We start from the raw sequence: 27,891 nt of genomic DNA on the forward strand, positions 1-27,891 counted from the left end.
CCCATTACCTTCTCATCCCCGGAGCAGATTGTTGGGACAGATATAGAAATGCATTAATCCCTAGCAGTGAAGATACCTTATTGAGAAGGAGATCATATTTGAAATGCTTGGTGTCTGGGTATTAGAAAGTATTTATTGGGTGAGAAGTTTATTGAGGTATAGAGTAGAGGAGGCAGTTTTAGAATTTTTACCGTCCTGTTCATGCTTGGGTGTGAAATGTTTCAGGAGGAAGAACAACTGGAAATGAACAGATCTGCACGATGAGAGGTTTTATATGATGGATCTCTTTAGTGCTCTAAATGAACAAGCAAAACATGAGTCTTAAGACAAGAGCATCTGTTCTGTCTGTTCTCCACTTCATTGAAACTTCCTCTGTATCAGTTCTATAGAAAAAAACAAAAACAAAACCTTTGTGTGCCTGAACCTGTTGGCCTCTCTCTCTTCCCCACATGCCTGAGGTGTTCCCTGATCTTGTTTTGGCATGTTCTTCCTGTATGGAACTGCACTGGTAAGAGTGTCTGCTCCTCTGTTTCAGTTCTAAGAGGGCAGCATGACTCGTGTCTCTTAGAGTCAGCTGTGATTCCTTTCATTTTCCCTTCACATTCCTGCAACTGAGATAACCTGTTTGTAGGAAGCAAAAGCTTTTTTGGAAGGTCCCTAGTACTTTGGGGGAAAATTTGGAGTGGACTAGCCGCCTTATTTGGTTTTGTGAGGTTTTGCTGTTGGGGCTGGGAGATTGGGGAGTTTTTGTTTGCTTTGTTTTGTTGATCTGTATAGTCTCAAAGCTATTTGCAATTACTCCCAACTGTTGCTGCATATAACAGTTACCAGGGGTCTCTTACAGTTCCCTAGGCTCTTCCTTTTGAGATTCAGATTTATTAAGTTGGGGTAAAGCCAGAAATCTGTCTTTTAAAATATCTCAGGTGAAAAGAAACTGTTTTCCTAGTGTTCATTGTAAATTTTTGAATGCTCAGGTAACTGTTGTCCTTCATTCTCCATGTATTTTGGTTAAGACAGAATTCACTTCCCCTCAGAAGTTTTTAGCTTCCCTCTACTGACTTCTTGACATTTCTGCCAAGCTCTGCATCACTTAAGAGCAGCAGCTTCCTGGCTTTTAAGTGAGGGAGGTTGGGATTTTAATAGAAATTTGGCTTCCAGGGGTCTCAAGTGTGAAGCCTTCATTTCTTCCATGTTCCTTGCTTTGTCCTACAGTCAGCTAGAGCAAGACCGAGACGACCTCCTCGGGGGTTAGAGAAGAGTGGGGGTTGGAGAAGCTTGATTTGGACAAGAGAAAAAGTGATGGGAGCTGGTGACTCAGGAGAGTATTTGGTTCTGAGCTCTACTGGGGCTTTAGATACTGTAAAGATACGAGGAGATAAAGTTCCTGGTCATCTCTACTTCTGGTGTAACTTTACAGTTCTTGGCACCCTTCTGGCCCTAGAAAGTTGATTCTGATCTTAATAGCTAAAAGATTGTTGAGAGTAAGTAAGATTGTAGTATTGGGAGATGTGTTTTGTGTATGTGTGTGGCAGGCAGTATTGGAGTATCTCTTTACTCTGTGTGTGCTAAGATCATGGCATTCCCTCTGCTAGTCCAGTCCTTCACTTTTAGTCCTGCTTAGGCTCTGTGCATTGGTCTTTAGGACCACCTCAAGTTCTGTGGACTGACTGGCATAAAGGCTCAGGAATAAACATGTTCAAATGAATCTCAGAAACTGGGGCAGGGAGGTGACAGCTGTGTGTTTAAGCATTGAAGTGTTTTCTGAGAGAAAAACCATCAGTTGCTGTCACTCACTCTGAGTATGAAATTAGAAGCCCACTCACCCTGGAGTGTTTCATAACCTTTACCTCTGGGAAGTCAAGGCCATGTCATTATTAATCTACCATTGCCTGAAAGCCCCCAGGCTCTGCTTTTCATCCTGCCATCAGTCACATGGCAGTGAAAGTGAGGAAAGTCACCAAAAGGCTCCTGCTTTCCTTTTTGCCTTACTCTTACCTTACATTGGGGTGCTTCCCTGGTGGCTCAGAGGTTAAAGCGTTTGCCTCCAAAGCAGGAGACCCGGGTTCAATCCCTGGTTCGGGAAGATCCCCTTGAGAAGGAAATGGCAACCCACTCAGGTATTCTTGCCTGGGGAATCCCTTGGACGGAGAAATCCATGAGGTCGCAAAGAGTCTGACAGGACTGAGCGACTTCACCTTCACCTACCTTAAATTCCCTTGGAAAATCGGATTGGCCTGAGAACTGTTAACATCTTAGTGTGGTAATTCATTTACAAAAAGAGGCAGTTATTTGGGTTTTTTGCAAACTGTGATCCTCATTGCTCACTATCAGCCTCCTTTCCATCACTCCAAGGAAAAGACTTCTGAGAAAATAACTGCTAAAGAAGGATTTTTAAAAAGTGGCATGGTTTAGGTCCTGATGGGACTATACATGAGACTCTTACCTTGAACAGTGTTGGATGTGAACAATAGCTCAGTCTTTAAGACAGCTATAGGAGAAGGGCCAATTCCAACTTAGCAGTACCTCAGCTTCCCTGAAATGCCCCTTTCTACTTGTAAGGATATATCTGGCTGAATTTAGATTGGAATTTCTGCTTCTCATACACAGTATAAGAAGGGATGATGTGAGTGAGCTGACCAGAAAAAAATACCTGGCTTGGTTAATTATTTTGGTTGCCTATCAGGGTAGTAAGGATATCTCTTATTTGAATTCAGTAAGTTCTCTTGCTTTGTGTTTTAGAATTTACTGAGTTCAGGTTCCCTACATAAGCCTGGGTTATATTTGGGTCACTGTTGTTTTGTTTCTCCTAGTTTCTCTCTATGATCCAGAGTGACATCGGTAATAAGATTGAAAAAGGTGAATGCTTTTAACACAGAGCCCATGGGGTGCTAAATTAAGTCAGAATGGACACTTTTTGGTAGAGCAACACAGTAAATTTGAAACAGTATTCTTTATTGGATTCAGGATAAAATTAGTAAGTTTTGAAAAATGTTCACTGGAATTTGAATCTTGAAGACACGGGTTTTGTTTGGAAGATAGAGCTGGAACTCCATTTGGGTAGAGGTTTTATCTTTGGTACTTTTTGTCATAAAAAGAGGCAGTCACTTTAGAAAGCATCTATGATATTCAGGCTGCCAGTTGTTGCAGCTGGTCCTCCACTTGGGACTTAATTTCTGGCTGTGGTATATACACCGTGAAAACATTGACAGGAACTCTTAATTTAAAAATTCTAGGACTTCCCTGGTGATCTAGTGGTTAAGAATCCACTTGCCAATGTAAAGGACACAGGTTCAATCCCTGATCTGGAAAGATGCAGCATGCTGGGGGGGCGACTAAGCCTGTGGGCCATAGCTATTGAGCCTGAGCTCTAGAGCCTGGGAATTGCAACTACTGAAGCCTAGAGCCAGTGCTCCTCAGCAGGAGAAGCCAGCGCAGTGAGAAGCCCGCACACGGGAACTGGAGAGTAGCTCCTGCTCTCCACAGCTAAAGAAAGCCTGCACACAGTAACAAAGACCTCCTGCAGTCATAAATGAATAAATAAATGATTTTTAAAAAATGATAAACTTCTAGCTATAACCTTGTACTTCCTTCGCCTTTCTTTTTCCTTCTTGGGACATTGAGGGTTTTTTTTTTTCTGAATTAATCCTATTGTATTTAGAGAGGAATGAATTCTTCAAGGACCAGTAACAACCCTGTGACTAACTGTATTTCATCTTATCTATTAAGTTCCAACTCAGGATCTGGGTGTTTGATCTCCATCTCTCTCTCTTTCTTTCCGCCCCCACCCCCACCCCCCACCCCCCCACCCCGAGGCCTCAGCAGTGAAAGCACTCTGTCCTAATCACTGAACTGCCAGGGAATTCCCTGATCACCATTTCTCCTTTTTTGAATTTGTTTATTTGGCTGCACCAGGTTGTGTCGTGCCGAATCTTTAGTTGCAGCATGTGGGAGCCCTGACCAGGGATCAAACCAAGGCCCCCTGCATTAGGAGCAGAGTTTTAGCCGCTGGACCACCAGGAAAGTTCCCCTGATCACCATCTCTTGATATCTCCTGTTTCTCTCTCACCTCAATACTTCTGGCCCCTCCTTTCTGAATAGAAATATTTTCAAAACCACTTGCCAGGGACAGGCCATACATTTTACTCCAAATTTTATAGCAGTCAATACAAAGAAGAAAACAAAATTACACTTGTTTACAGTGATTACCAGGGCTTCCCTTGTGGCTCTGGTAAAGAATTCGCCTGCCAGTGCAGGAGGCGAGGGTTCAGTCCCTGTGTTGGGAAGCTCCCCTGGAGAAGGAAATGGCAACCCACTCCAGTATTGCCTGGGAAATCCCATGGACACACGAGCCTGGCGGGCTACAGCCCATGGGATCGCAGAGAGTCAGATGCGACTTAGCAACTAAACAACAGCAACAGGGTTCAAAATAAAAATTAACAAGTTGCTCATCAAAAGCATAATTATTATGGGCCTGGGATTCAGAAAGAAAAATTCCCCATGGATCCTCACAGTGCAGTAATATAATGAACAACGGCACACATCTTTATAGTCACTCAGTTGTGAATTTATAAGTCCTGTGAGGTTAAGGATCTTTTTTTTTTCTTACTCATCTTTTATTCTCAATGCCAGAACATTGTCTGACCCAAAGTAGACTCTCAGTGGATATTTGAATGACTAGTGGATGAATGGTTTAATTTTATAGTTTCAGTGTTATTGACGATGTTGATAGAAACTGATGTGTAATTTATGAAAGCATTTCCTCAAGGGCCTTGAGAGCACCTGGAATTGGGTCTATAGCGTTAGAGGTCAAATCCTTGCTCAGTTCCCTTGGACCTGACTTTATATAGATATCTGTTTTGGTAGTCATTAATTGTTAGGGATGATGAAATCAGTAAAGCCTGGTAGCATAAATTTTCTTTTTTTAGGGTCCCAGGAAGAGAAGATGTAATAGTACCTGATGGAGAAGACTGGTTTTGCCGAGTTCTGTTCTGCTACACTTAACCCTAAATCTGATCCTCTGTTCAAATATCATTTGCCTTGCAACTAAAGGAAATTATTTTGTCATGTTGATAGTGAGTCTGATTCTTAACTTTTTTTTTCTTTTCTAATTTTTATTTATTTATTGTCTACACTGGGTCTTTGTTGCCCTGTGCCAGCTTTCTCTAGCTGTGACAAGTGGAGGCTACTTTTGTTGCAGTGTGTGGGTTTCTCTTGCTGTGGAGCCCAGGCTCTAGGTGTACCAGCTATAGCAGTTGCAGCACACGAGCTCAGTAGCTGCAGCACACAGGGCCTAGAGCTCGGGCTCAGTAGTTGTGGCGCATGAGCTTAGTTGCCCTGTGGCACGTGGGATCTTCTTGGACCAGGACTGGAATGGGACTCTTAACCACTGGACCACCTTTTAATAGCTTCTGATGACTTCACTTCTAGTGTAGAAGAAGGACGTTAGCTTCAGAATGCTGCTGATGGTCTCGAACTTTGTTTCAAGGACCAGAAAGAAGCAGTTGAAATAATGCCTAACATTTATTGAATATCTATATGGTGGTTCCTATGTACTAAGCATTGTCACAGATATAATTTGTACCTTGGGGTGATCTGGGATGTCTCAGTCTTTCATATCCATTGTACAAGGATTATCCAAGGATTTGCCAGATATGAAAGAGAAACAGGAAGAAAAATGAATTTTGAAAAGTTGAAGATGTCTTCTAAAGAGTTCAGTTTGAAACTATCTTATTCCATGATGGAAAATGCAGATAGTGATTCATGAAAGCATTTGGCTTTATTGAATATATATCATACTTAGTGCCTTTTGCTGCTTATATGGGCTGTCTCCTCTTTCACACAATTCTCTTTTTTTTTTATCTCCAAGCTTTTTAAAAGAAAAACAAGGCAGTTATTGGGAGATGTGAGTGAGGATCGTGTGTGCTAAAGTTATTGACGTCAGGCCAATAAAAGTCTTGAATGAGAAAATGGGGAAGTGAGGTGGATCAATCAGTCCAATGCCTGTGTTTAGTCAGTGAGGACACGTTTGTCTTCTGACTTAGGATGCAAGTTGTGTTTTGAGGAGTTTTCACTTGATAGCAAATAAGGGTGCTTCAGACTCCAGTACTATTCAAGAGCATGCCTGGAAAGAAAAAGAATTTGTTAGTTGTTGAAGGTTTGTGGGAGGGAAGTAGGGGAGGGATGAAGAAGGGAAAGATTTGCAAATGCATATGACACTGAGCTGCCTGCAGATGCACCCCTTTTATGCACTTGAGCATGGCCTGGGGGAGCATTGGCCTGATGAATGCAGAGAGAGATGCATTTTGATCGATGTAATTTCCCTCAGATGGGTCTCACCATCCCACGAATCAAAACCTGTCAGCAAGGAGCTAAAGATGGAGTGAAGTTTATTGTACATTTGTTGCCATGTGACACCGTCACGCTAGAAGGGTCAAGTGAGAGAGATCATTAGAACTGTGTTGATTTACTGGGCCTGTTGTGCACTTTCCCTGCAGTGCAAGGAGGAAAGAGGCTTTAGGAAGGGAGCTGAGGGGCACTGGGTAGGGAAGGAAGAGCAGGCATGCACAAAATAAGTAAAACCCCCACTGGTCTCTGCGGATGAGGTGTGTACAGACTGTTCATAGGGGATGGGAGGTGGGGGCATCTGTATGGTTTCCCCCACCCCCTCACCTGAAAGCCCCTGGTAGATTTGGAGCAGATGCTCTGCCTGGATCTCCAGGAGAGGCACCAAAGGATTAAAAAAGGGATCCCAAGGGAAAATCCATAACTAGCCTTAGTGGCTAGAGAAATATATCTGCTCAACCTCACACACCCTTCTTTTTTCTTCCCTCATTCTTTCCTCACCTTGGAGCTCAAAAAGAAACGGAGGAAATTTAATTTAAAAGTCAAACTCCCATTCTGGGATATACCAGAGTAGAGAACCAGAGGAAAAAATGTCCCACACATTCCAACTGGACACAGACTTTGTGAAGAGAATGGGTCTATGGTTTGTGCTGAGAGAATAGCTAGGTTTCAGCAGTAATATCTCCCTCTGTGATTTGAACTTGCTGAAATATCCCTGTGAATTGTGAAAGTCCCTCTTTCACGTGTGACTCTTTGCGACCCCATGGACTATACAGTCCCATGGAATTCTCCAGGCAGGAGTACTGGAGTGGGTAGCTGTTCCCTTCTCTGGAGGTTCTTCCCAATCCTGGGATTAAACCCAGGTCTCCCACATTGCAGCTGACCCACTAGGGAAGCATGAAGTATCCCTAGCACTGCATTGATTGGAAAAAATCCTGTGGTGGTAGTTCAACAAGATACGGTCTAGTCCTGCCTATGCCCAGAAAGGCTATGTTCAGTTCAGTCGTGTCTGACTCTTTGTGACCCTATGAATTGTAGCACACCAGGCCTCCCTGTCCATCGCCAACTCCCGGAGTTCACCCAAAATCATGTCCATCGAGCCAGTGATGCCATCCAGCCATCTCATCCTCTGTCGTCCCCTTCTCCTGCCCGCAATCCCTCCCAGCATCAGAGTCTTTTCCACTGAGTCAATTCTTCACATGAGGTGGCTAGGGTATTGCAGTTTCAGCTCTAGCATCAAACCTTCCAAAGAACACCCAGGACTGATCTTGTTTAGAATGGACTGGTTTATTTCCCCTAAAGCTGTTTCCTGCTTGGCCTGGAGGCTTAATAAAATGGTTTGTTCATCTACAATGTTCTATAGAGATTCTCATTTTGAAATTTCCATTTATATCTCTTATTCACTTTTAGTAGTGGTAGATAAAATTAAGAAAAACTTCCTAGTGGTTTTGGTAAAGAAAAATATAGTGAGTCCTGTGTTCATTGGAACCCCTAATTCTTTTCATGCAGTTCAACATATGGAATAGCCAGTTAACCGAAATTAGAAACAAGTTCCTTTGAGAAAATGTTAAGTATGAGACTACTAATTAGAGTCCTTTCCCTAGATTCCTGGTTATGAAGTAGAGGCATCTGGTTGGTAGAAAGGGGATGTGATCTTAGCATTGAGCTAAGGGTCCTCGTGATCCTTCTTCCCTTGGAAATTAAGCACTACTTCCATTCTGCTACTATTCTTCCAAAGAAATGCTTATGTGAGATACCTGAGGTTTTGGTAAAGTTAAGAAGTAGGTTCTCGAGTAAAATGGCTTGGGTTCCATTACTGGCTCTGCTGCTTAACTGTGAGACTTGGGCAAGTTAAATCTCTCTAAACCTCAGATTTCTTACCTATAAAATGACCTACTATGTATGTCATAGTACCTGTTATCTTTAAGGTTGTTAAAACAGCTCAATGAAATATTGCATGTAAAGAACTTCATATAGTACCTGGCACATAGTGAGCACCCACACCCAAATAATAGTGGCTATAATATAATCATGATTATTTTAATTTATGATTATTAAAGACAAGAATACTTTTTTCCTTCGAACTTGGCCCAGTGTTTTACAGTAGTTTAGATTACACTAATTATATGCCCACTGTGGATTTGCTGATGGTTATAATGAAAAAGGCAGACAAATATATGTAGGCAGTATTCTGTTCTACTAATACACTGTGATTAAGTGATGATAACTCATGTGTAGGATTCTTCAGTTCTTCAATAGCTACCAACTTTTCTTAGCTTCTCTCTTCCTTGCTAGAAGGCAGGTGCAGCACAAGGGAGAAAATGAACGTTTCTCAAGCTGAAAGAACCAAAGTAAGACTGAGAAAGTAGTCCTGACTACTGTTTTCAGAGAACTGGGCTAGTTAGACAGATTGAACACAGAAAGCTGTTTAGCTCCCTTGCTTTTGACTAGGAGAAGGTTCCTCAGTGGAACAAAGACAACTCCATTGTTGGGCTTGAGAGTAAAGGTATTTTAAAAGTTCTTGTGTTTCTGTAGCTCTCTTGGTTGCCTTTCATTTTGACTCTGGTTTTTGGGACACTCAGAGACACATACTGCAGGAATATGAACTTTTTTAGGCTTTTTTTTTTTTTTTTTTTTTAAATCCAGCTCTGAAGCACCACACATAAGCTCAAAGTTTGTTTCAACACTTTTAACCTTACCTTCTTTGGTTACCTTTTGTAAATAAGGTCAAAGAAACTGTCCTGGCCCATGATGAGAATGTTATGTGTCTATGGAGTAGAGGGTCTCCTGGGATATCTGAGAGGATAGGATCTTTGTCTAGATATGTTAAGTTCTAGAATATGCTTTTAGGGGTGAAGAAATACCCAGGAAGGCCACCTACTTTTAGATGTTTCTAATCTTAGGACTGGGCTTTTGATTACTGGTGACAGGCTATGAGAAGAAGGTGGAACAGGGAAAAAATAACTGTTAAAGTTGGATAAAGTGGCAGAGTTTAGGTCCTGATGGGAATATAATATATATGAGATTCTGATATTGAGCAGTGCTGGATATGAATAGTAGCTTTAAAATGCTATAGGAGAATTGTTGTTTTAGTCGCTAAGTCGTGTCTGACTCTTTTGTGACCCCCTGGACTGTAGCCCGCCTGACTTCTCTGTCTATGGGATTTCCCAGGCAAGAATACTGGAGTGGGTTGCCGTTTTTAGTCATTCTAGGGACAGTATGCTATATGCTAGCTTGTTCAGTTTCCTGTTTTTTTCTGTTTCTTTAATCCTTAGTTCCTAACACAAGGTTGGCCAGCGTATAATCAATAAATTATAATTTCACTGGTATTTATCTTGTGAATGGAGGCTAGCTTGTTTCAACCCTTTTCTTTGTCCCTGAACAGTCAGAGGATGACGAAAAGCTGAAAAAGAGGAAGGAGCGGTTTGGGATTGTCACAAGTTCAGCTGGAACAGGAACCACAGAGGATACAGAGGTAAAATATACCTGGAATGCTTCACCGGGCCTTTGAAAGGAAAATGAAGACAAACAGAATGGAGAAACGTTTTATTTCCCTGCTACTTCTTAGGTGCCTAAATGACAAGATTTTTGGTTCTTTGCTTGATATCTGTTTTCTGGATAAAGTGACCCTACTGAACTCCAGCAGTATACTTTAGTAATTTACTGTTAGAGCCAGTTAACCTAGTAGGAAAGAGCACAAGATTTTGAATCAGGTAAACTTGGTTAAGTGACTGTGCCACTTAATATTACAATATATTACGTATAAGTTATAGTAACTTTTTGAATCTCAGGTTCATCATCTGGAAGGGGGGGATAATAAAAGGTACCTCAAAGCAGGATTTTAATCATGAAGTGATTCTGCATAAAATGTTTGACAGTGTTTGTCATATTGTTAATTATTTAGTAAGTAGCGATATTTCTTAATTATCTCCAAGCAGATTTCTTTCATTATTTAATGCCACCATATTCAACCCAGACACAAATATCAATGTGCCTAACTTGCCTCTGAAATAGGACAGTTGGGCTCAAATGGGACTTTTTTTTTTTTTTTTAATTTGTTTTTGGCTGCATTGCACTGCATGTGGGATCTTAGTTCCTTCACCAGGGGTTGAACCCACACCCCCTGCATTGGAAGCACAGTCTGTAACCACTGGACCACTGGGGAAGTTATCAAATGAGACTTCTTGTTATTATCATTTTCTTTACAAATGGTTTGTGAAAATGAAAGAACGGCTTTTGTTTGTCAGGACGTACACATCCATATACTGGCATTCTTTGGAGTAACATTCATTGAGACCGAGCACTGGCAGACTGCTCAGGGCATTGACGGACAATAATCATTTGCTGGTTTGAGAGTATCTATAATAGAAACCACGTGTCAGCAAAGGTGTACATGAACAGTTAAAATAATGATAGAAACTTCCTAGCTGATGAGGAATTTGAAATGTTGCTTCTTCCATTTAATCCAAGTGTATTTTTTTCCATCTATCTCTAGAGATGACCTCTTTAAATCTGTTACCTTACACACTCAAAATCTTATGGTCCCTATGAATAAACATCAGAGTCAGTTTTGTAATAAACCGTGAAAATTTCAGAATCAGATCAGTTTACATTCTTCAATAAGAAAAAAATAAGAGTTTGCATTCTTTGTGCTGCTAATTCAAAAGAAAGCATTACCTGTTGTAAGTAAATGTCTGCCTGCTTGCTGGCTTGCCAGGATGAGCTAGAAATAAACTTAGACTTGTTTTAATTCTGGTTAAAATTACCCCCTCTTTGGGACTTTCCTTGTGGTCCAGTGGTTAAGAATCTGCCTGCCAGTTCAGGGGACATGGGTTTGATCCCTGATCTGGGAAGATCCCAACATGCCACAGAGCAACTAAGCTGGTGCACCTCAACAACTGAAGCCCACGTGCCTAGAGCCCACGATCCACTACAAGAGAAACCTCTGCAGAGAAAAGCCCATGCACTGCAGCTGGAGAGAAGCCCCTCCTCACTACAGCTAGAGAAGTACATGCATGTAACAACAGACTGTGCTGCCTTCAGTAAATTAATTTTAAAAAATCACTCCTTCTTTGCTAAGAAAACTATTGTTAAACCAGGCATGCTCACTGAGTTGGTACATTTGACCTCCAAGATAGGGCAGATGAGGATTTCATTGAGTAGAAAAGAATAATGGCTTTTATTGGGAGAGTTAGTGTTTGTAAGGGAGTAGTAATGTTTGAGGCTAATGGAATTTATATGAACCAGATGACTTTAATTTGATTCCAGAGAATTGTATCAGTAATCCAGGTGCAGTGGGCTGGGCTTGTATGCACTCTACTTTTTTTTTTTTTTGGCTATGTACCATACAGGATGTTGAATCTTAGTTCCCTGACTAGGGATTGAACCTATGCCCACTGCATTGGAAGCGTGGAACCTTAACCACTGGACCACCAGGGAAGGCTCACTCAACTTTTCTTTCTTTCCCCTTAGAAAGCAGAAGATTAATGTATTCCAAAAGATGGCAGAAATAAGAAATCCATCCTGACAATAGTATAATATATTAAATACATTGGTATAATTCTGGTGGGACAGATTTTCCCTCTGAACGTGTTCTCCTACTGACTGCCCCACCAGAGTCTGTCATACAACAGGTTTTAGCCACTGCTGATTCTTACGTTGTGAGCAGACAGGAGCCATCTTCAAATCCACAGATTCCAAGGAGAGAGTAATGTTATTTCTCAGAAAAACAGCACTTTCAATCTTGGAAGAGGGCATAAACATTTTATAGAAGCAGTACAGTTTAGATTAAATAGGCATATCCATCAAAGTGTAAAAAAGGTAACAGGAAAAAAATACCGCATTGTAAAATAAGATATTCAAATGTTGTGTGAACGTTTAAGGCAGCTGATGGCCAAAGTGGCTGTGTTAGGGAAGGTAGCTTGGATATGGAGGTGATTTTACATTGAGAGGAGTTCTCTTCCTGACCTCAGTGACTGAGCACTGGCAAACAGGTCTTCTTCCTCGAGGCCAGTGATACTTGAGGTACCAGATGGTTTCATTTTTCAACTATGGTCTAAAGAGAGGGTTGAGTTGAGCCAGAACTGCAATCAGCCAGAAGAGGTAGCGGCATACTGAACAGATCACCAGCATAGTGATGGTAACTCCTCGGTTGGGACCTTTAGGGATGAACCAGAACACCAGGAAGCCAACAAAGCCCAGAAGAGGCTCATCACGATCAGCTTTCCTTTTTAATCTAAATTAAACCTCTGGGAATGGAATTTTGGGAAAGCCCCTTCTTTGCTGGGGATAGTGGTTAGAGTGAGAACTCGTACTGTTTCGTGAGTCACTTACATAAGAAAAATATCTTTCTCTTCCTCTACCCATTTTGTGCCCTCTCTCCAACACTGACTCCTTTAAGAGATCCATGTTGGGGCGGCCCCCACTCCTCATTTATTCTGTTATCATTGAAGATTTATATGTCTTTCTATGGATTTGGAGGCCTAAGAAATAGTTGCTGATTGGGCCTAATTGCCCAGAAGGGCATCCGCTTCACATTCTCCATGATACAGTGTTGGTCAGCCTTTTGTCCTTTGAAATTTTCCATTTTCCCACTTACTGAAAGACTTTCCCCAGCCTGTTGAAGGATCCATTGTTTCCAGGCTAACTTGCTGTACAGCTGAGTGGCCCTCTCTCCTTTTGGAATCTTGGCTTTTCTAGCACTGTTCTCTTCTTTTTCCTCCCCCCCAACCCCCACCACCTTCCACCAAACTGCCCTAAGTGGATAACTGGAGAGATTTAGACATTAAATCTCTGGCTGCCGGTTTAAGTGTGGCCTTCCCTCCTTCTTGGACCTTGTGATAGTCCATGTGAGTTTGGATTAAAGCAGCCAGGAACCTGAGCCACTGTTGTCTTGCAATCTAATTTTTTTCTTCTTGCTTCTTTATAGGCAAAGAAGAGGAAAAGAGCAGAGCGCTTTGGAATTGCCTGATGAAAAACTTTTGATGCTTTCTGTTCTCCAGTGGTTTCCACCTCTTTGACTTCCTGGTCACATATATACCTAAATGCACAGTTATGTGCCTAGGTCCTGCCTTGCAATGAGGGAGCATGTACCCTGGGTACATCTGTGAACTCCAGCAGCAGTTTGACTTATTGCAGTTCCAACTTTAAGGGTTTTGTTGTTGTGTTGTTGTTTTTTAATTATTATTTTGCTTGTTAATAAAAAAAAAATAGAAAAAAGAACAATGTGTTTTCTCAGGTGCTCCTTTGAGTTCTTAGAGCCAGATTAGACCAGATAAGGAGATACTCACCAAATATTATAGAGAATTAGCAATAATGCCTTTATCCTTTAGAAAAGAGAACAAGGAAAAGGATTGAGTATGTGCCTTTAAGCCTATTTATTTCCTTCTCTCATACTCACAGGCATCCTTTTACTTCTTTATTCTCCATGAAGAGGCCAAGTTTCACCATGAATCTTTGCTTCAACAGGTTGAAATGACCCATTAGAATAAAATACAATGGTGTAAGTTTTAGAAGGTGCAAAGTATATGAACACTCGGGTTAGAGATTAGTAGTCTATTACGGAATGGAGTGCAGAGTGCCTATTCTGGAGTCCAGAAAGGCCCTAATTTCAAGAGTGACTTAACTGGTTGCCTTTGAAGCCAACATGTGGAATCCTGTTGGTTATGCAGTTCAGGAAAGCAGTTTGGCCGGGTACCCCTTAGAACTAGAAGAAAGTATGTAGGGATTCAGAGTGTGACAGGATGTCAGAGGTGTTAAAAATTATTGCCTAGATTGTTGGGAACATGAGCTGTAGACTAGAGCCTTCTATTTTCTGATCAAGCCCTACGCTAGTTTAGTTTGTCTTCTGTTGCAGAAATATGCTTTTGCAGTTTTGGTGGCAGTTTTTCTTGGATATTACTAAAATCCATTTTCCTTGCCAAGCCTCCTACTAGGATTTGGCTCTCCCTAAGCAGGGCTGCTTATTTGCATTTGAATTTCATGTAGATCTGAGACCTGATGCTTAATCTTTTTGGACATGTTGGTATAGGGTTTCTCCTTTTAATCTTTAGTACTATACATCTATATAAGGTTGGGCTTTGTTTGGGTTTTGGTAGTAAAAACTTAAGAACCTGGCACCTTACCTGAAGACTTTGGTTTCATGACCAGATCTCATGTTGCTGTGGTGTAATTAATTCATTGTTCCTGTTTCTACTAACACCTCTGTCTGGTTTTATAATTAATAGAAGAATGATGTTTGATCACCTTCCTAACAAGAACCTCTTTCCACAAAGTCTCTTTGGTTCCTGGAGGACAGGGACCTAAGTTTAGATGCTTTAGGAAAACTGGTGTCTTGGGGAGCAAATGTAAAGACTGCCCATTTGTTGTGAATTTTGCCCCATTCTAAGACTTTGGAGAAATGTGCAAATGGGAAGGTTGAGTAAACTTCCTCCTCTTCTCTCTTGGACTCTACTGTCTGCTTCCCTTTTCTTTAGGCCCTGATCCTAAAGCTAGCTTTTCCTCTTTTACTCTCTGAAAACGGAACCACAGAGAGAATTAGTTCAGTTTTGTATCTTTACAGAGATTATAGATTCAGTAAGGGTTTTCTACCCAAAATAAGAGGTAAAAGAATAGAGCAGATGCTCATAAAGAAGAGTGGAGCGCTAAGTCCTTCAGAAGTTTTCTTCACTTTGTCTCCTTATCCTCTGTAATGTTCCAGAAAGGTATTCAGACTCTGCACCCCATCCCCTGTCCCCAGGATTCTCTTCCTGAAGCCTAATCATTCTTCTCCATACTTAACTCACTTTCCCCATATTTTTGACACAGCTATGTATGAAAGTCGCTCAGTCATGTCTGACTTTGCAACTCCATGGACTCTACAGTCCCTGGAATTTTCCAGGCCAAAATACTGGAGTGAGTAGCCGTTCCCTTTTCCAGGGAATCTTCCCAACCCAGGGATAAAACTCAGGTTTCTTGGATTGCAGGTGGATTCTTTACCAGCTGAGCTACCAGGGAAGCCCAGAATTGCTCATCAGGCTTGTGTGGGTTTTTTACTAGCCCTTTTCATCCTGTTCCAGCAGCTGTTCTTATGTTGATCAGAAGTGTCTCACCTCCAAGTCTGATCACCAAATCCTCCTCTTCCTGTCTCACTGTAATCATTCCATATATACTTTTCTGAGCATGACTAGTTCAGGATCCCTATGATTTTTACTAATTCAGTCCTAAAATAGTAAGCCCTTTGAGAAGCAGAACAGGCATCCAGCCTTGCAGTTCTTTATCTGGGATCCAAGTACCCTTCCTTCCTATCTTCCAGTCTCTTTAGTATGGCTAATCCAGGATCCAGATGTAGTTGGCTAACTCCAGGCTGCTTTTCCCTGTTTTGAAGCTGTGACATTCTCTGCATACCTGGAAGCTCTTAATGAGGGAGTCTATAAAAGATAGGGAGAAAGCCAGCTTCCTCCGCTGTAAATCTGCACCTTTTTATGGTTCTCTAGGATCATTCTGTTTTTCTCCACCATCACTATAAACTGCCCTTCCCCCCACCCCAAATCCTGGGAATTTACTTCTGAAGATACAAGGCTAGAAACTTCTGTGGGGGCGAGGGCTATTATAAGGAAGGAAGATGGGGATAACAGCACTTCTTGGTGTTGAGTCCTGTTGCCATGTCTGACATGAGAAACAGATCAGGTGGAAGGAAAGACCTAAAATAAGAATATAAGAATTATTCTGTAATAAATGTTTTTCCCTGTTCTCTTTCATGAGGACCCCCTGACAGTATCACTCATCTCTGATTATTGGACGCCACCAAAATCTAATGTCCCCCTCTTGCAACATGTCAACACACTCTTCTTATATTTCCTTCCAAAGGGACTGAAAAATACCAAGTTTTGCGATTTTGGACTTCGATTGAGCCTAAAGTACTTCCAGCTTTCTCTTTATTTATTTTCCTTTCTCAGTTACCCCTGCCTTTTTCTATCTCTCATATCACTGTTAATAGAATGAAATATTGTATAGCAACTACTTCAGTATAATTCCTTGTTCTGCCACACTAGCTCAACTGGCTCCAAGACCCTGGGCAAATTATTTAATCATCCTTGACTCTTCAATTCTGTGCCAATAGCAACCTTATTGTGAAGGTTGCTGTGAGAACTGATACTGTCATATTTATGTAAGGAGCATAGTTTGCTTATCATATATTGTAATCATTCAGTAATTATTAGCTCTTAATTTTACTTGGTGATTTATAGTAGAACTTTCTTTTTCCTGAATAAGTTACAGCTAGAGGGTAGGGGGCTGAGTGTACTAGTTTGAGAGAATGTATGTGTGTGCATACCACATACGCAAATGCTTTGGGGGATTCTGAGAGAGAGAATAGGTGGGAGTCGTCCCAGTTGTTCCCTTACACCCAGCTCACTGACAGGAAAGCCGGCTTTGTGGCTGGGGCATTGACTTCCCAGCTTCTCCTCCACCATACACCAGAAGCTGTAAATGCCCCTGTCTGCTGGTTTTTAGCTTGGGGCCCCTGATGTGGGCAGAGACAAGGTATAGGGTAGCTACTCGTCCGTTCGGTTGCAGATGTTTGAGGGTGAACATCGTCTTGTAACTTGGTGTTCTCTCAAGGTAGGAAACAGTGGACCTTGGGTGTGGTGGGGGATCTGCTTTCACTGGGGGCACAGTGAGAGGTAGGTGTGGAGAGAGCAGCTCCTGGTGGGGAGGACAGCCTGTAGCACTTCAGTCCTCCCTGAGCTTGGTAGTTGGTCCGAGGTGGGGTCAGTCTGCCGAACTGCCAGGGCAGGGAAAGCACAGTGGCACACTGAACCCATATTGTCCCCCATTCTGGGTCAGATTGATGTCACAGGAACTTTCCTACTTGCAGTTACAGGCAGGATTCTTTTACTGCTCCCCCCACTCCCACCAATTTGTATGCCCTGGGAAGTGTGCTCCAGCGACACGGGAGACATTTTTATAGTAGAATGAAAGTATTTAAGATGCTTAACCATTCTTGGAACACCAGAAGTTCAAAGTTGGGTTGGTTTTGTGGATTTTGTTGAAATTTTGTTGCGAAAACCTAGGGTCAGGGGAACTGCAGGAAAATAGGATAGATATTATCTGAATCATATCTCAAGAGGACTTAGATCTTCTGCTCTGTGGAGGCTGGGAGAGGGTCTTGTAATCTTTGGGACTGTTCAGGATCAAGCCTCCAGTGAAGAGTTGGTTTAGATTCCCTTTCTTGCCCATCCTCTGCCCAACCTTCCTTGGCTGCAAGCCCCAGCTCTCATCCCAAAGACCCCCATCTTCTTACTCCTTAAGCACAAAGTTTCATTCTCCCTCAGATCCTCGGCTTCCTGGTCTCCGAGGTGTAAACATGGCGCTTGATGAGGGAGAAGAGCTTAACGCTGAATTCTAAATTCTTTGACTGCTTTTATTTTTCTTTTTTCAGGTTCAAGTGCTGGATTGTGTCATGTGACCATCCCAAAACTCAGAGCACCCTATGGCCATCTTTGCCCTCTGTCACATAACTTGAAAACTGCCTGATGGCCTTTTTGCAATAGTTCCCTTCAGGAAGCCTTGATCTCAGTGAAGAGGTCCTTTCCCGGCATTCCAGTGCCCCTGTCAGCCCCATACTCCTCAGACACCCTTAACAAACAAAGGCAATCACACACACGGTGTAACAAATACACAAAGTAAATAATAATTACACTAATTATGATCAGAGGGGCACTGGCCAGGTCCACACACATCATAAGGTGAGAGGGGTTACTAGTTCCCACTAGTTTGCTGGGCTATGCCTCCAAGCCTCTTTACCCCATGCCTCTTTGGGGGTGAGGAAGACCAGGGGAATGAGACTTCAACTCATAGGTTTATGTTCATAAGAGAACGACCTTCCCCCAAAGGTCTTTATTTGGTGGCATTAAAGGGGCATATTCTAAGTGTCTCCAAGTCTACTGCCCCAGCTGTCTAGAATTTGTAGAGGGAAGTCACCTGATGCCTATTGCCCAATCCCCACCCTGTGCCAAGATCGAGAGACATGGGCATTTGACCTTGGAGGAGGCATCTTCTGTTCTTCACTTCTCTGTTCCTCTCTTCCCACCAAGGAAATGTGAATGGTGTTGGTGGTCAGGTGCATCTTGTTCTCCAAGATTGGAGCAAAAGGAGTGATGAAGAACAGGGCCAGAGAGGAGAGACTGGGGGTCAGTACTGCTGCTGCACGGGAGGAGGCAAGTCGAAATGAGCCCTTGCCCTTTCCTGTACCAAAATACCTCATCTCACTTTTTCACTATGGGAATGGGAATAAGATGCCAAAATTCACCACCATCACCTTTCCAAGGGTGGTTACATACCTTTGCCCCTTCCATCAGCTGGGCCAGGCAGGAAAGTCATGTTCTTGGGAAGAACAAGCCTTCCGGGTCAGCTTTCCAGCTCAGGTTTTACTTGTGTTCCGTATTGTTTGCGTCAGACCCATGACTGCTGGCTCTACTCAGAGTGCGTTTTGCTGAAGGTTCTTTCCCCCTCCACTCCTGACATCCTCTAGGCTCCTGCCTGGAGCCAAGAGGTCTGGAGGTGAGGTATGGATAGGGTATGGATCAGAAGATTCTCAGCTCCTTGGTGTCAGGCACTGTCCAGCTGGGAGGCAGAGGGGAACTTGTACTCTGAAGCCTGTGACTCCTCTAAGCCTCACATCTCTTCACCACTACTCTGGTGCCCTGGTTATCTGTCCCACAGCGAGAGGTATTTTATGTCCATAAAGTGCCCGTGGTAAGTGCTCAGAATTCATCTCTTGGCTGTGGCGGGTGCTGCTATTTTCTCATTCCATCGAGGGGAAGAAACTGAGGCACAGTGAGTCCAGAGGAGGATGGGTCGGGATTGTGAAAGGAATGAATAGGCCCAGCTAGTGACCTGGAGTGGCAACCAGTCCCTGCCTGCTTTCTAGCTTTCCAAAGCAGGAAGTCTCCATCCTTCCCAACCTCTGCTCTAACTGGCCTTGTCAGATGCTTTTCCCCACTGTATCATCCCCTCCCTGCTGCCAGGTACTGCTAGATTCCAAAAATAAAAGATAAAATAATTATAGACACTCTGCTCCCTTGTTCTACCCCCTTCCACCCTGAGCTTTGGGGTTGGGGGACCGAAAGTTCCCCCTTCCAGAACCCCTTCCACCTCTGTCTGCTGGCTCTATTCCCTAGCCCAGAGCAGTGATTTGGATTCAAATGCCCTGTATCCTTCAGCCTCCCTACTCCTTTCTTGACCCCTCCTGACCCTTTGCAGACCTGGAGACTCTGGGCTGTCTCTACTCTTCTTTTTATGGACCTGAAGATAGAGGCAGGGAGCAGAGGCATTCCGCAGGCTCTTTGGTCTCTCTCTTGACTGGGGGGAATTTGGGCATAAGCAGGCCACACCTCTGCCTAAGGAAGTCAGTACCGAGAGGGTAGACCTGAGGGTTAGTTCCGTGGCTCTCATACAGATCCTGGATGTTGAGCCCCTCCCTCCCACCCTCCCCCCACCCCACCCCACCCCACCCCAGCTCCTAAACCCTAACCTCTTACCATTTCTGTGACTGCTGGAATTCAGTTCAACCCATTTGGCTCAGGAAGTTTTAAGTAGGGTGATTTGGGGTTGGAAACTTCCATGTCAGCCCTCTTGCCCTCTACTCCCATTCTCAACCCTGGAAGCTTTAAACAAGTGCTTAAGTAGGTGAGTATTGAGGGAGAACAGGGTTTGGGGAATAAGGTACAAATGGGGCACAGTGGGCAGGGGCCCATCTATTTAAGTAAAGCCAAATACCAAAATATGAAATACCAAAAAATGAAAAGTCATAATAAATAAATAAATAAAATTCCCAGATCCTCACTTTTGCCCCTGCCCTCACTTTCCTTCCCCCAGCCACTACTGGAGGGAGAAAGAGAAGCTAAGAATGGATTTTGATTTCCTCTCTTTCTGAGAATGGTAGTCAGGGGACCTCCCCAGCCATACCAAGCCCCTCACCTTGCCAGTGGAAGAAAGGAGGCTTGGCGTGGGGCTTTCTCTTAGTACTCCACTTCGGTCTCTTTCACATGGTTATCTCTGCCTAGTCTCTGTCTCTCCTGCATCTCTATCCCTTTGCCTTCTCACTGCTGCTCTTTTTGTTCCTCTGTCTCTATCCCTCTGCTCTACCTCTGTCTCTACGTCTCTCTGTCTTCTTGCCAAACCTTCTCACCTCAAACATTCCCCACCTGACCATGCCCCTCCTCTCCCCCTTTCCCCCAAACCCCTCACCCCTCAATCTCCCACCTGCCTCCCTCGGGTGTGCAATACAACCGTGTGGGCAGGGAACAAGGTGTGATGTTACATCTGAAGAGGTGGAGGGAGCTCTAGGGCTTGGGGAGCAGGGGGTCAGGGCTTGGGGTGTCTAGGGGCAGGGTCTGTTGGGGAGGCATCCGCTGTCCCCCACCTTAGGAGCAGCCACAGCGATCCACCACCATGCCAGGGATCTTGCCGTAGATAATCTGCTGCTTGTCATTGAAGTAGAGCATGTTGATTGGGGACATCTTGGTGGGTGTGCAGCAGGGCCCGGCAGAGCCTCTTGGGTTAGCCTGTTGCACCAAGTGGGTGTGTGGATATTTTTGCATAAACATGTACTCGCACTGGCCGGAGCAGTAGTTGGCCTTGTAGCGTTTAGGAGCGATGATCCAGTCCCAGCCAAAAGCCTCAAAGTCCACAGTGAGGGGGTAGCGGCAACAGCGGGACTCACTTGAATGTTCATCGCAGTCCAGGCCCAGGTTCCGCCGGGACCGTTTTGTGTTCTCTAGGACTCGAAGCTCCATAAAAGGATGCTGGGGGTGAGGGAGAGGAGAAAGAGATGTAATAGAGCCTCGAGGAGCTCTTACTCCCTGTTTCTTCTCACCTGCCCCTCAGTAGGGGCAGGAGAACAGAGACCAGTGGTTTCTCAGCTTCTCCAGAGCTCCCCTCCCCAGCCCGTTTTCTACCCACTTTTCTTACCAGCTAGCCATGTCTCCCTAAACTCACCTTCCCTAATTCTCTCTCTCTTGGCAACCTGACTCTCATCAGCCCCTTGGCCCAAGGTCTCAACAACAGCCCATCTTTGTTGTCCTGTGAATCTATTAACTCACACCTTCACCCCAAATACAGTTTTCAACTGTTGGCCAGCCTTGGATCTCTGAAAACTGGTAGCACCCTATTACCACCATCACCACCACCACCTCACTCCTCTAGAGTCAGCTCCGGGCCTAGAAAAATCATGCTGGTCCCTAACCCCCTTTAGTTCCTGCTCTACCATTTCCAACACCCCACCTCCTCAGGGCCAGGTTATGCATATCTGCCAATTATCTCAGGCTCCCTGCTCACCAGCCCCTCAGCTCCCGGCCCCAGGGAGGTGACAGCCAGGTCTGTGCCACTAGGATCGAAGGCGTTGATCTCGATGCCCCAGTTGCTCTGTGGCTGGCGGAACCAGCTGTGTAGTACTTGCTTGAAGTCGATGCTTTGCCAGTGGCCGGAGCGTGAATGCAGGTCAATTTTGAGTGAGCGGATACGGATGTGACGCCGGCCTCCGCCCCCTCCCCCTGCAGTCCCTTCCCCAGTTAGTGGTTTCAGTCGCAAGATCTGCAAGTAGACTGTGGCTGGGCGGGGCACAGGCCGGAGATACACCCACAGCTGGGCCTTCAGTACCTTTGTGAACATCACCTTGGGGCTGAAGTGGAAATGGCAGCAAAGAGGGCTGCCATCTGTCTGCACCGCAGGGTCGGCTGATAAGAGAGAAGGGGGCACAGTATCAGCAAAGAGTGTTCGTGGAGGAGGTCAGCAGCCCTGGAGGCATTGACTGCTCAGACTCCTCAGTCTGTGTTTTCCAGTTCTTTACCCTTCTCCCCTGCCTGTCTTCTTCACTGTTGCATCACTGGTACCTAGAATAGCACCCCCCGCTCTCCTTGTATGATAATGGCTCTATCAGGCCTTCCTAATCTGCAACCCTTCCTTAAATGCATAGGTTCCTCTCTACCAGGTAAGCTGCAAAAGTAGTTATTGGGGAATTCTTCACGTGCAGTCTTCCCTTCCTCCAACTTTCATAGCATATAGGGCTCCACCTTTTTCTGAACCTTTGATGCTCCCCATAAAAGCCAAACTTCTTACCACACCTGCTGTCCTCAGGTCACCTTGCCCCATTTCTGCTCTATTTTGTCTGGTGGCCAGGTGTAGCCTGGCACAGGCCCCCTCGCCCAGAACAGACGGCCTCCGGGAATGGATAACCCAGGGTCCAGATAGGGAGCAAGGACTAAATTTATTCCATGAAGTAAACCAGAATTCAAATCTAGGCTTCTTGCCTCATTCCCACTAGCAATAACACACCCGGAAGAATGGAACTCCTTAAGCACTCCCAATTGTATCTGGGCTTCCCGGGTGGTGCCCCACCTGCCAGTGCAGGAGAGACAAGAGACCAGGGTTGATGACTGGGTTGGGAAGAAAGGAAGTGGCCACCCACTCCAGTGTTCTTGTCTGGGAAATCCATGGACAGAGGAGCCTGGCAAGGCTGTCCATGGGGTTGCAGTTGGACATGCGTGTGCACATATGCACCTGATTGCTCAATCCCTTGACCCTGGGAAAAGCTCCCTCAGCTGCTTCCTCTTCCTCACCATTAATGCCTCCACTTTCAAGAAAGGGAAGAACTACCTCTGTGTATTGTTTCTCCTACTTTCCCAAAGCATCAGAAATAAAGTTCAACAAATCAGATCAACTATAATGTCTTCTCTCCTCTGAGCTTCCTTTGGTTTTTCAGTCCAGTGCCAATAAGTCTGTAAAAAGTCATTAACATCCAGCTTTACATTTTGGCCAATTTCCCCTTGTTTTGGATCATAATCTGACCATTCTTGAGTTTAAAGGATGATTCTTAATATCTGCTTCTGTTTCCATTTCAGTTCCTCTCAGTTCCCCTTTCTAATCTCAGTTGGGAGTGCCCTAAATCATGTTTCTATTTGTTATGAATATCCATTATCACTCTTAATAGCCTGAGGAAGAACTAAGAATGAACTTCCAGAGCCATAAAAGGATGATCAGAAGTCCAAGTCCATATGTATCATGCCCAGGTCTGCATAATCATGGAGAATTTATCATTTGTTGCTTCATAATCATTCCCCCATTCCCCACCCTAGGAGATACTAGGAGGATACTCCAAGTGAAATGGGGAGGTAAGTGCTCACTGATCTTCAGATGTTCAGGAACCAAGACACAAAGTTCCTTTGCAGCTTTCTTTCCCTAAGTTCTTCTCCAAGCTTCCAGAGCACCGGTGGTCCAGTTAGCCTCCTGCTGGATTTTCAGTGATGGGGCTGGAGTTTCAGTGATGGGGCGATGGGGTAGAGTTTGGGGAGTGGAGTTTCAGGGTTGAGGAGAGTCCCTAGGGCAGGGTAGCTGCTGGTGAGATGGACAGTGACAAGCAACAATCCAAATAGCATACTATGCCTAATTTCAGTATAGAGATGGTTTTATTTTCCTGCCTGCCTTCACCATTAAGGACTAATCTCCATGAGGGCAGACACTGTGTTGATACTGCTTCTGTACTGCTCACCACTGTAGCTTCATTGCCTCCCACAGTACCAGGCCATGCTCAGTAACTACATGCTGAATGAACTCCCTAAGCTCCCCATCTTAAATTACATAGGCAAGTCCTCGATAATTCTTCCTGGCATAAACCCTGTTCTTTGGCTAAAATTTAAGTGGGTTTAATCACTACCTGACTCATTAACCAATATGTGACCTTATTCACCAAGCTTCTCATTGTTACAGATAATAATCCTTGCTTCATAGGAGTGCTGAGCATTAAATAAAGAATGTGAAAATGGTAGTAGTTTCTCAGTTGGTTTATTGTTAATTTTGTAAACTCTAAACATGTATCCCTACCTAAACATGACCCGAGGCTTAGTGATGGGGGACTAGGTTCCAGGGCCCCATCCTTCTAAGGCTTTGGTTCCTTCAGGCAGAGTCCCCCATCCCCACCCTTGGGAATCATCATACACTTCTCCCCCAGTGGATATGAGAACAGTTGGTACCACAAGGGGACAGGATGGAGACACTTGGAGAAAGAGAAAGGAGAAGAAAGGAGAGACTGGAGAGGGTGAGAGAGAAGAATAGAGAAGAGACTTGGAGATGAAGACAGACATCTAGAAGAGATAGAAGTGGAGGAGAGAAGCAGAGGGGAAGATCATGGTAGGGGGAGAAATATGTTTGGGAGCTGGAGAACACTGGGAGAGGAGGAGGGATGCTAAAGGAGTTGAATGGGGGTTAGGAAGCTGAAAGGAGGTAGGCAGCCAAGACCAGTGGGGCAAGGAGAAAGGATAGAATACAGGGGGAGGAACAAAGAAACAGGTAGAGTCACAGAGGGAACCAGGGGCTTGAGAGCGTGCCCAGTGCTAGCACAGCCCAGCTCCCAAGGGGAGGGAAGGAGCCACATCTGTGCTGGATTGATCGGGTTGGTGGCAGGCAGCAGGTCAGGTTTAGTAGGCGGCTCTGGTCTGGAGAGAGGTCACTGCACTATTTTCAGCAAAAGCCCAACCCCCTCCCTGCTCACCACCTCCTCCTCTTCCCACACCCCCCACTCCCAAACACCAAACACACTTTCCTCACCCTGGCTGGAAAGCCTAGGGGCAGGAGGTTGGACCGAGAGGGCAGGGGCCTCTGGGTGTAGGGAGGAGAGAGAGAAACTGAGGGGCTGGGCTTGGCTCCCTGAAGGGCAAGGGGGCTGGGTTCCCAGGATGGAGGCTGGGGTGGGAGAGCCTGAGAGGGTGGAGGGAACTAGGGCAGGCAGTGCAGCCTAGGAGAGGTGGGGGCTGGGGTCCAGGGTAGAGGGCTGGGGGGAGGGGAGGGAGGGGGAGGGGAGCCGAGGCCATCTCTGCTGACAAACACCTCCCCCGATTAGCAGAGCACAAGTCTCTTATTAAAGCGGGTCCCTGGGGATTAGACTATAAAAGTCTCTTTTTCCTTTTCCCCTCTCTCCCTCCCCGCCCCTCGGCTCCCCCTCCCTCTCTTAAGAGCTCAGCTTGTCTCTTAAAGGGGACGTACAATACCTGGCTGGAGACCCAGTTCCCTAGTTATCCAAGCCCTGGGGTGGCTGGAGGGTAGAAGCTGAGGTGAAACCCCACCTGCTGGTGTCCTTCCCCCTTCTGCCCACCCCCTGAGTCTAACCTGCATTTCCCAAACTGTGTGTGCAGCATCTGTTCACTTCCTGCATCCCAACGACCAGAGCGATCTCTGGGCTCTGGCCTATTGGTTAAGAGATGCTAGGGATAGAATGAGCAAGGGGAAGTCCACAGCTCCATCCCTCACACTCGAAATCCTCACACACCCGCACCGCATAGACCAAAGTATCTCTTTCCTCCATACCCTTCATCTTCTTCCAGCAAACTCTTCTTCAGAATTCCTCAACCACTCTTGTTTCTAACTTGATTTCTAACCCCCATCTCTGCTCTCAGTCAGTCTGACCATTGCTTGTATAAAAGCAGAACCTTAAGAACAGAAGGGAGACTGAGGAACTCAAGACCAGATCCTAGACCTTCCCACCCCCACCCCAGGATAGTTTCCTAGTCCCTTGAGTGTGCTTTTCTTTACAGCCCTAACCAAGTACTGTGGCCTTAGGGTCACAGAAAAACTGGTGGCAGTGTTGGGCACTCAGCCTCCCAGAGGCACACCTGGGTTCCTGTGCCTCTCCCTTGGGGGTGGGCTGCTAGGACTCCCCTCAGCCCTCAGCTTTTTATGACCCATTTGCCAATAAACCAGTCTCCCCCTCTTCTGTTCAGAGCCATAAAACCAGTTGGTGGGGAGGGGGGCGACTTTGCCAAACCACAAGGGAATGAGGGGATCTGGTTCCCAGCAGTTGCTGGGGGTGGGGTGGGTGGGGGGAACACCTCAGTGCGAGGAGGGGGAAAGGGCATCATTTGACCTTAGGGAGAGCTGGGGGGGTTGCAGGGGGTGGGGTTGGGGGGGCAGTGTTGGCCTGGATTTTCCAGGCCATAAAATTTCAAAGCAGCTCAAGTCTATTAACATGTTCATCTTACGTTTGGCCAGGGACTAGGATGCCTGGGTTCCCCTCCCTCCTACCAAATTTTTTTTCCTCCCTCAGTCTTTCTCTCGCTCCTCAAGCCTGGTTGCGGCTAGAGGCGGGTGAATATAAGATACAACATTAAGGTCTGAGTTGCCAAATGGGTGCCCTTAGCCCCAGCGCCATGGAGTTGAGTTCTCTGAGCTCTGTTAGTACCAAGAAGGCACGGCTTTCTCGGCCCCTGGGGAGAGCCGGTGTCAGAAGGGCTCCCGGTGGAATGGGTGCCGGCTGGGTGCCTGCTGGGCCCTGGCTGAGATACAGGGCTCGGGATCTCATTCCTGGGAGGCGGAAAGGAGCCCTAGGTTTTCGGCAGCCCGAGGGGCGCGTTGCAAAGCCCAAGGTGTACGGGGCGGTGAGTCGGTGCCAGGTCCATTGAGAGGCGGAGAGCACGGCAGCCTGGCTGGGACTGCGCGAGTCCCGGAGCCTGCCGATTCTGTTCTCCAGCCTCTCCACCAGGACCCTTCAGGATGAGTTGCCGCCCCCTCCCCTCCGCTACAGAATCCCCACAACACGGGTGCGAGGCGGTATCTCGCAACCCTTTCCGTTTGCCCCCTCACCTCCGGCAGCGGGGCGGGCACACAATTCCGCAGCCCATCTCCACAGCTCGGAAAACTTGTGGAGCAGCCCCCGCCCCCCCATCCATCAAGTTTTCGCAGAAAAGGGTTTCCGGCCGGAGTGACCCGGAGCGCCCCGCTTCGGAGCCGGAGGCGCTCACTTTCTCGGAGCCGGAGCGGGAACCAGCACCCCACCGCTCCTACCCCGCCGCCCACTTACTCTCCTGGGCCATGCTAATGACAGTCTCGGTGGTGGCGTGGTACTCGTCCTCCTCCAGGAAGTCCTCGGGCTGCAGCGCGTCGCCCTGGAAGTCGTGCAGGTCCAGGATCTGCTGCAGCGGCGGCGCCTTGGGCAGCAGCTGCTTCACCACCTCGCGGCTGATGTTGGGCGCCTCCTTGAGCCGCAGTTTGCTCAAGATCTGCGACTTGATGCTCTCCAGGCGCAGCTCGCGGCTGTGCTGCCGCCACACGCACACGGGGCAGCCGTCGGGCTCGGGAGCCACGGACGGGGCCGGCCGGCTCGAGCGCTCCCCCCCGGCCCCCGCCGCCGCCGCCGCCGCCGCCGCCGCCGCCGCCGCCGCGGGGCCCTCGGCCGCCTCCCCCCGGGGCCGCAGCTCCAGGGCGAGGAGCAGGAAGCCCAGCAGCAGCGGGGCCGCGAGCACCATGCTGGAGGGGAGGGGAGGGAGGACTGGGGGGCGGGGACGCCGGAGTCCCGCGGGGAGGGGGCGGAGGGAGGGGGAGGAGGGGGTCCGGGCGGCGTGGGGATTGGGGGCTGCCCGGCCGAGGGGGAGCCGGGGGGGCCGGGGGCGGCGGGCGCGCGGGCGGGGCGGGCGGGCGGCCGGGGCGGGCGGCTGGGGGGGCCCGAGCCCGGGCCAGGCCCTTTATAGCCCCGGCCCCCGTGTCGTCAGCGGCCGCGATTGGCTGCGGAGCCAACAAAAGAGG

General features: G+C 46.3%; 2 protein-coding genes and 1 non-coding gene across 7 annotated transcripts in view; 2 read left to right on the top strand and 1 right to left on the bottom strand.

Moving 5' to 3' along the window:
- Window positions 1-19,381, top strand: part of SARNP (SAP domain containing ribonucleoprotein) — a 54,063-nt gene extending 34,682 nt beyond the window's left edge. For 3 of the 5 annotated variants that reach the window (XM_012174789.5, XM_060413050.1, XM_012174790.4), the window contains 2 exons: window positions 9,728-9,817; window positions 13,271-19,381. In XM_012174789.5, coding sequence (XP_012030179.1) covers window positions 9,728-9,817; window positions 13,271-13,312 — 132 coding nt within the window. In that variant the 3' untranslated portion in view covers window positions 13,313-19,381. Of the gene's footprint in view, window positions 1-4,925; window positions 5,071-9,727; window positions 9,818-13,270 lie in introns of those variants that run through there. The other 2 variants (XM_012174791.3, XM_042247075.1) reach the window with 1 other exon arrangement.
- On the top strand, window positions 2,012-2,083 carry TRNAW-CCA (transfer RNA tryptophan (anticodon CCA)). The gene has a single exon. It is a non-coding gene; the product is annotated as a tRNA-Trp (tRNA).
- A 620-nt stretch (window positions 19,382-20,001) lies between the features above and the next one.
- GDF11 (growth differentiation factor 11) lies at window positions 20,002-27,617 on the bottom strand. Its single transcript, XM_012176070.5, has 3 exons — window positions 27,170-27,617; window positions 21,661-22,058; window positions 20,002-21,128 (listed from the first exon to the last, which is right to left on the bottom strand). The coding sequence occupies exons 1-3, from the start codon at window positions 27,612-27,614 to the stop codon at window positions 20,748-20,750; spliced, it is 1,224 nt and encodes a 407-aa protein (XP_012031460.3). The 5' UTR covers window positions 27,615-27,617; the 3' UTR covers window positions 20,002-20,747.
- Between the last annotated feature and the right edge of the window lie 274 nt (window positions 27,618-27,891).

Source organism: Ovis aries, chromosome 3 (genome assembly GCF_016772045.2).
Source record: "Ovis aries strain OAR_USU_Benz2616 breed Rambouillet chromosome 3, ARS-UI_Ramb_v3.0, whole genome shotgun sequence".
Taxonomy (NCBI): Eukaryota; Metazoa; Chordata; class Mammalia; order Artiodactyla; family Bovidae; genus Ovis; species Ovis aries.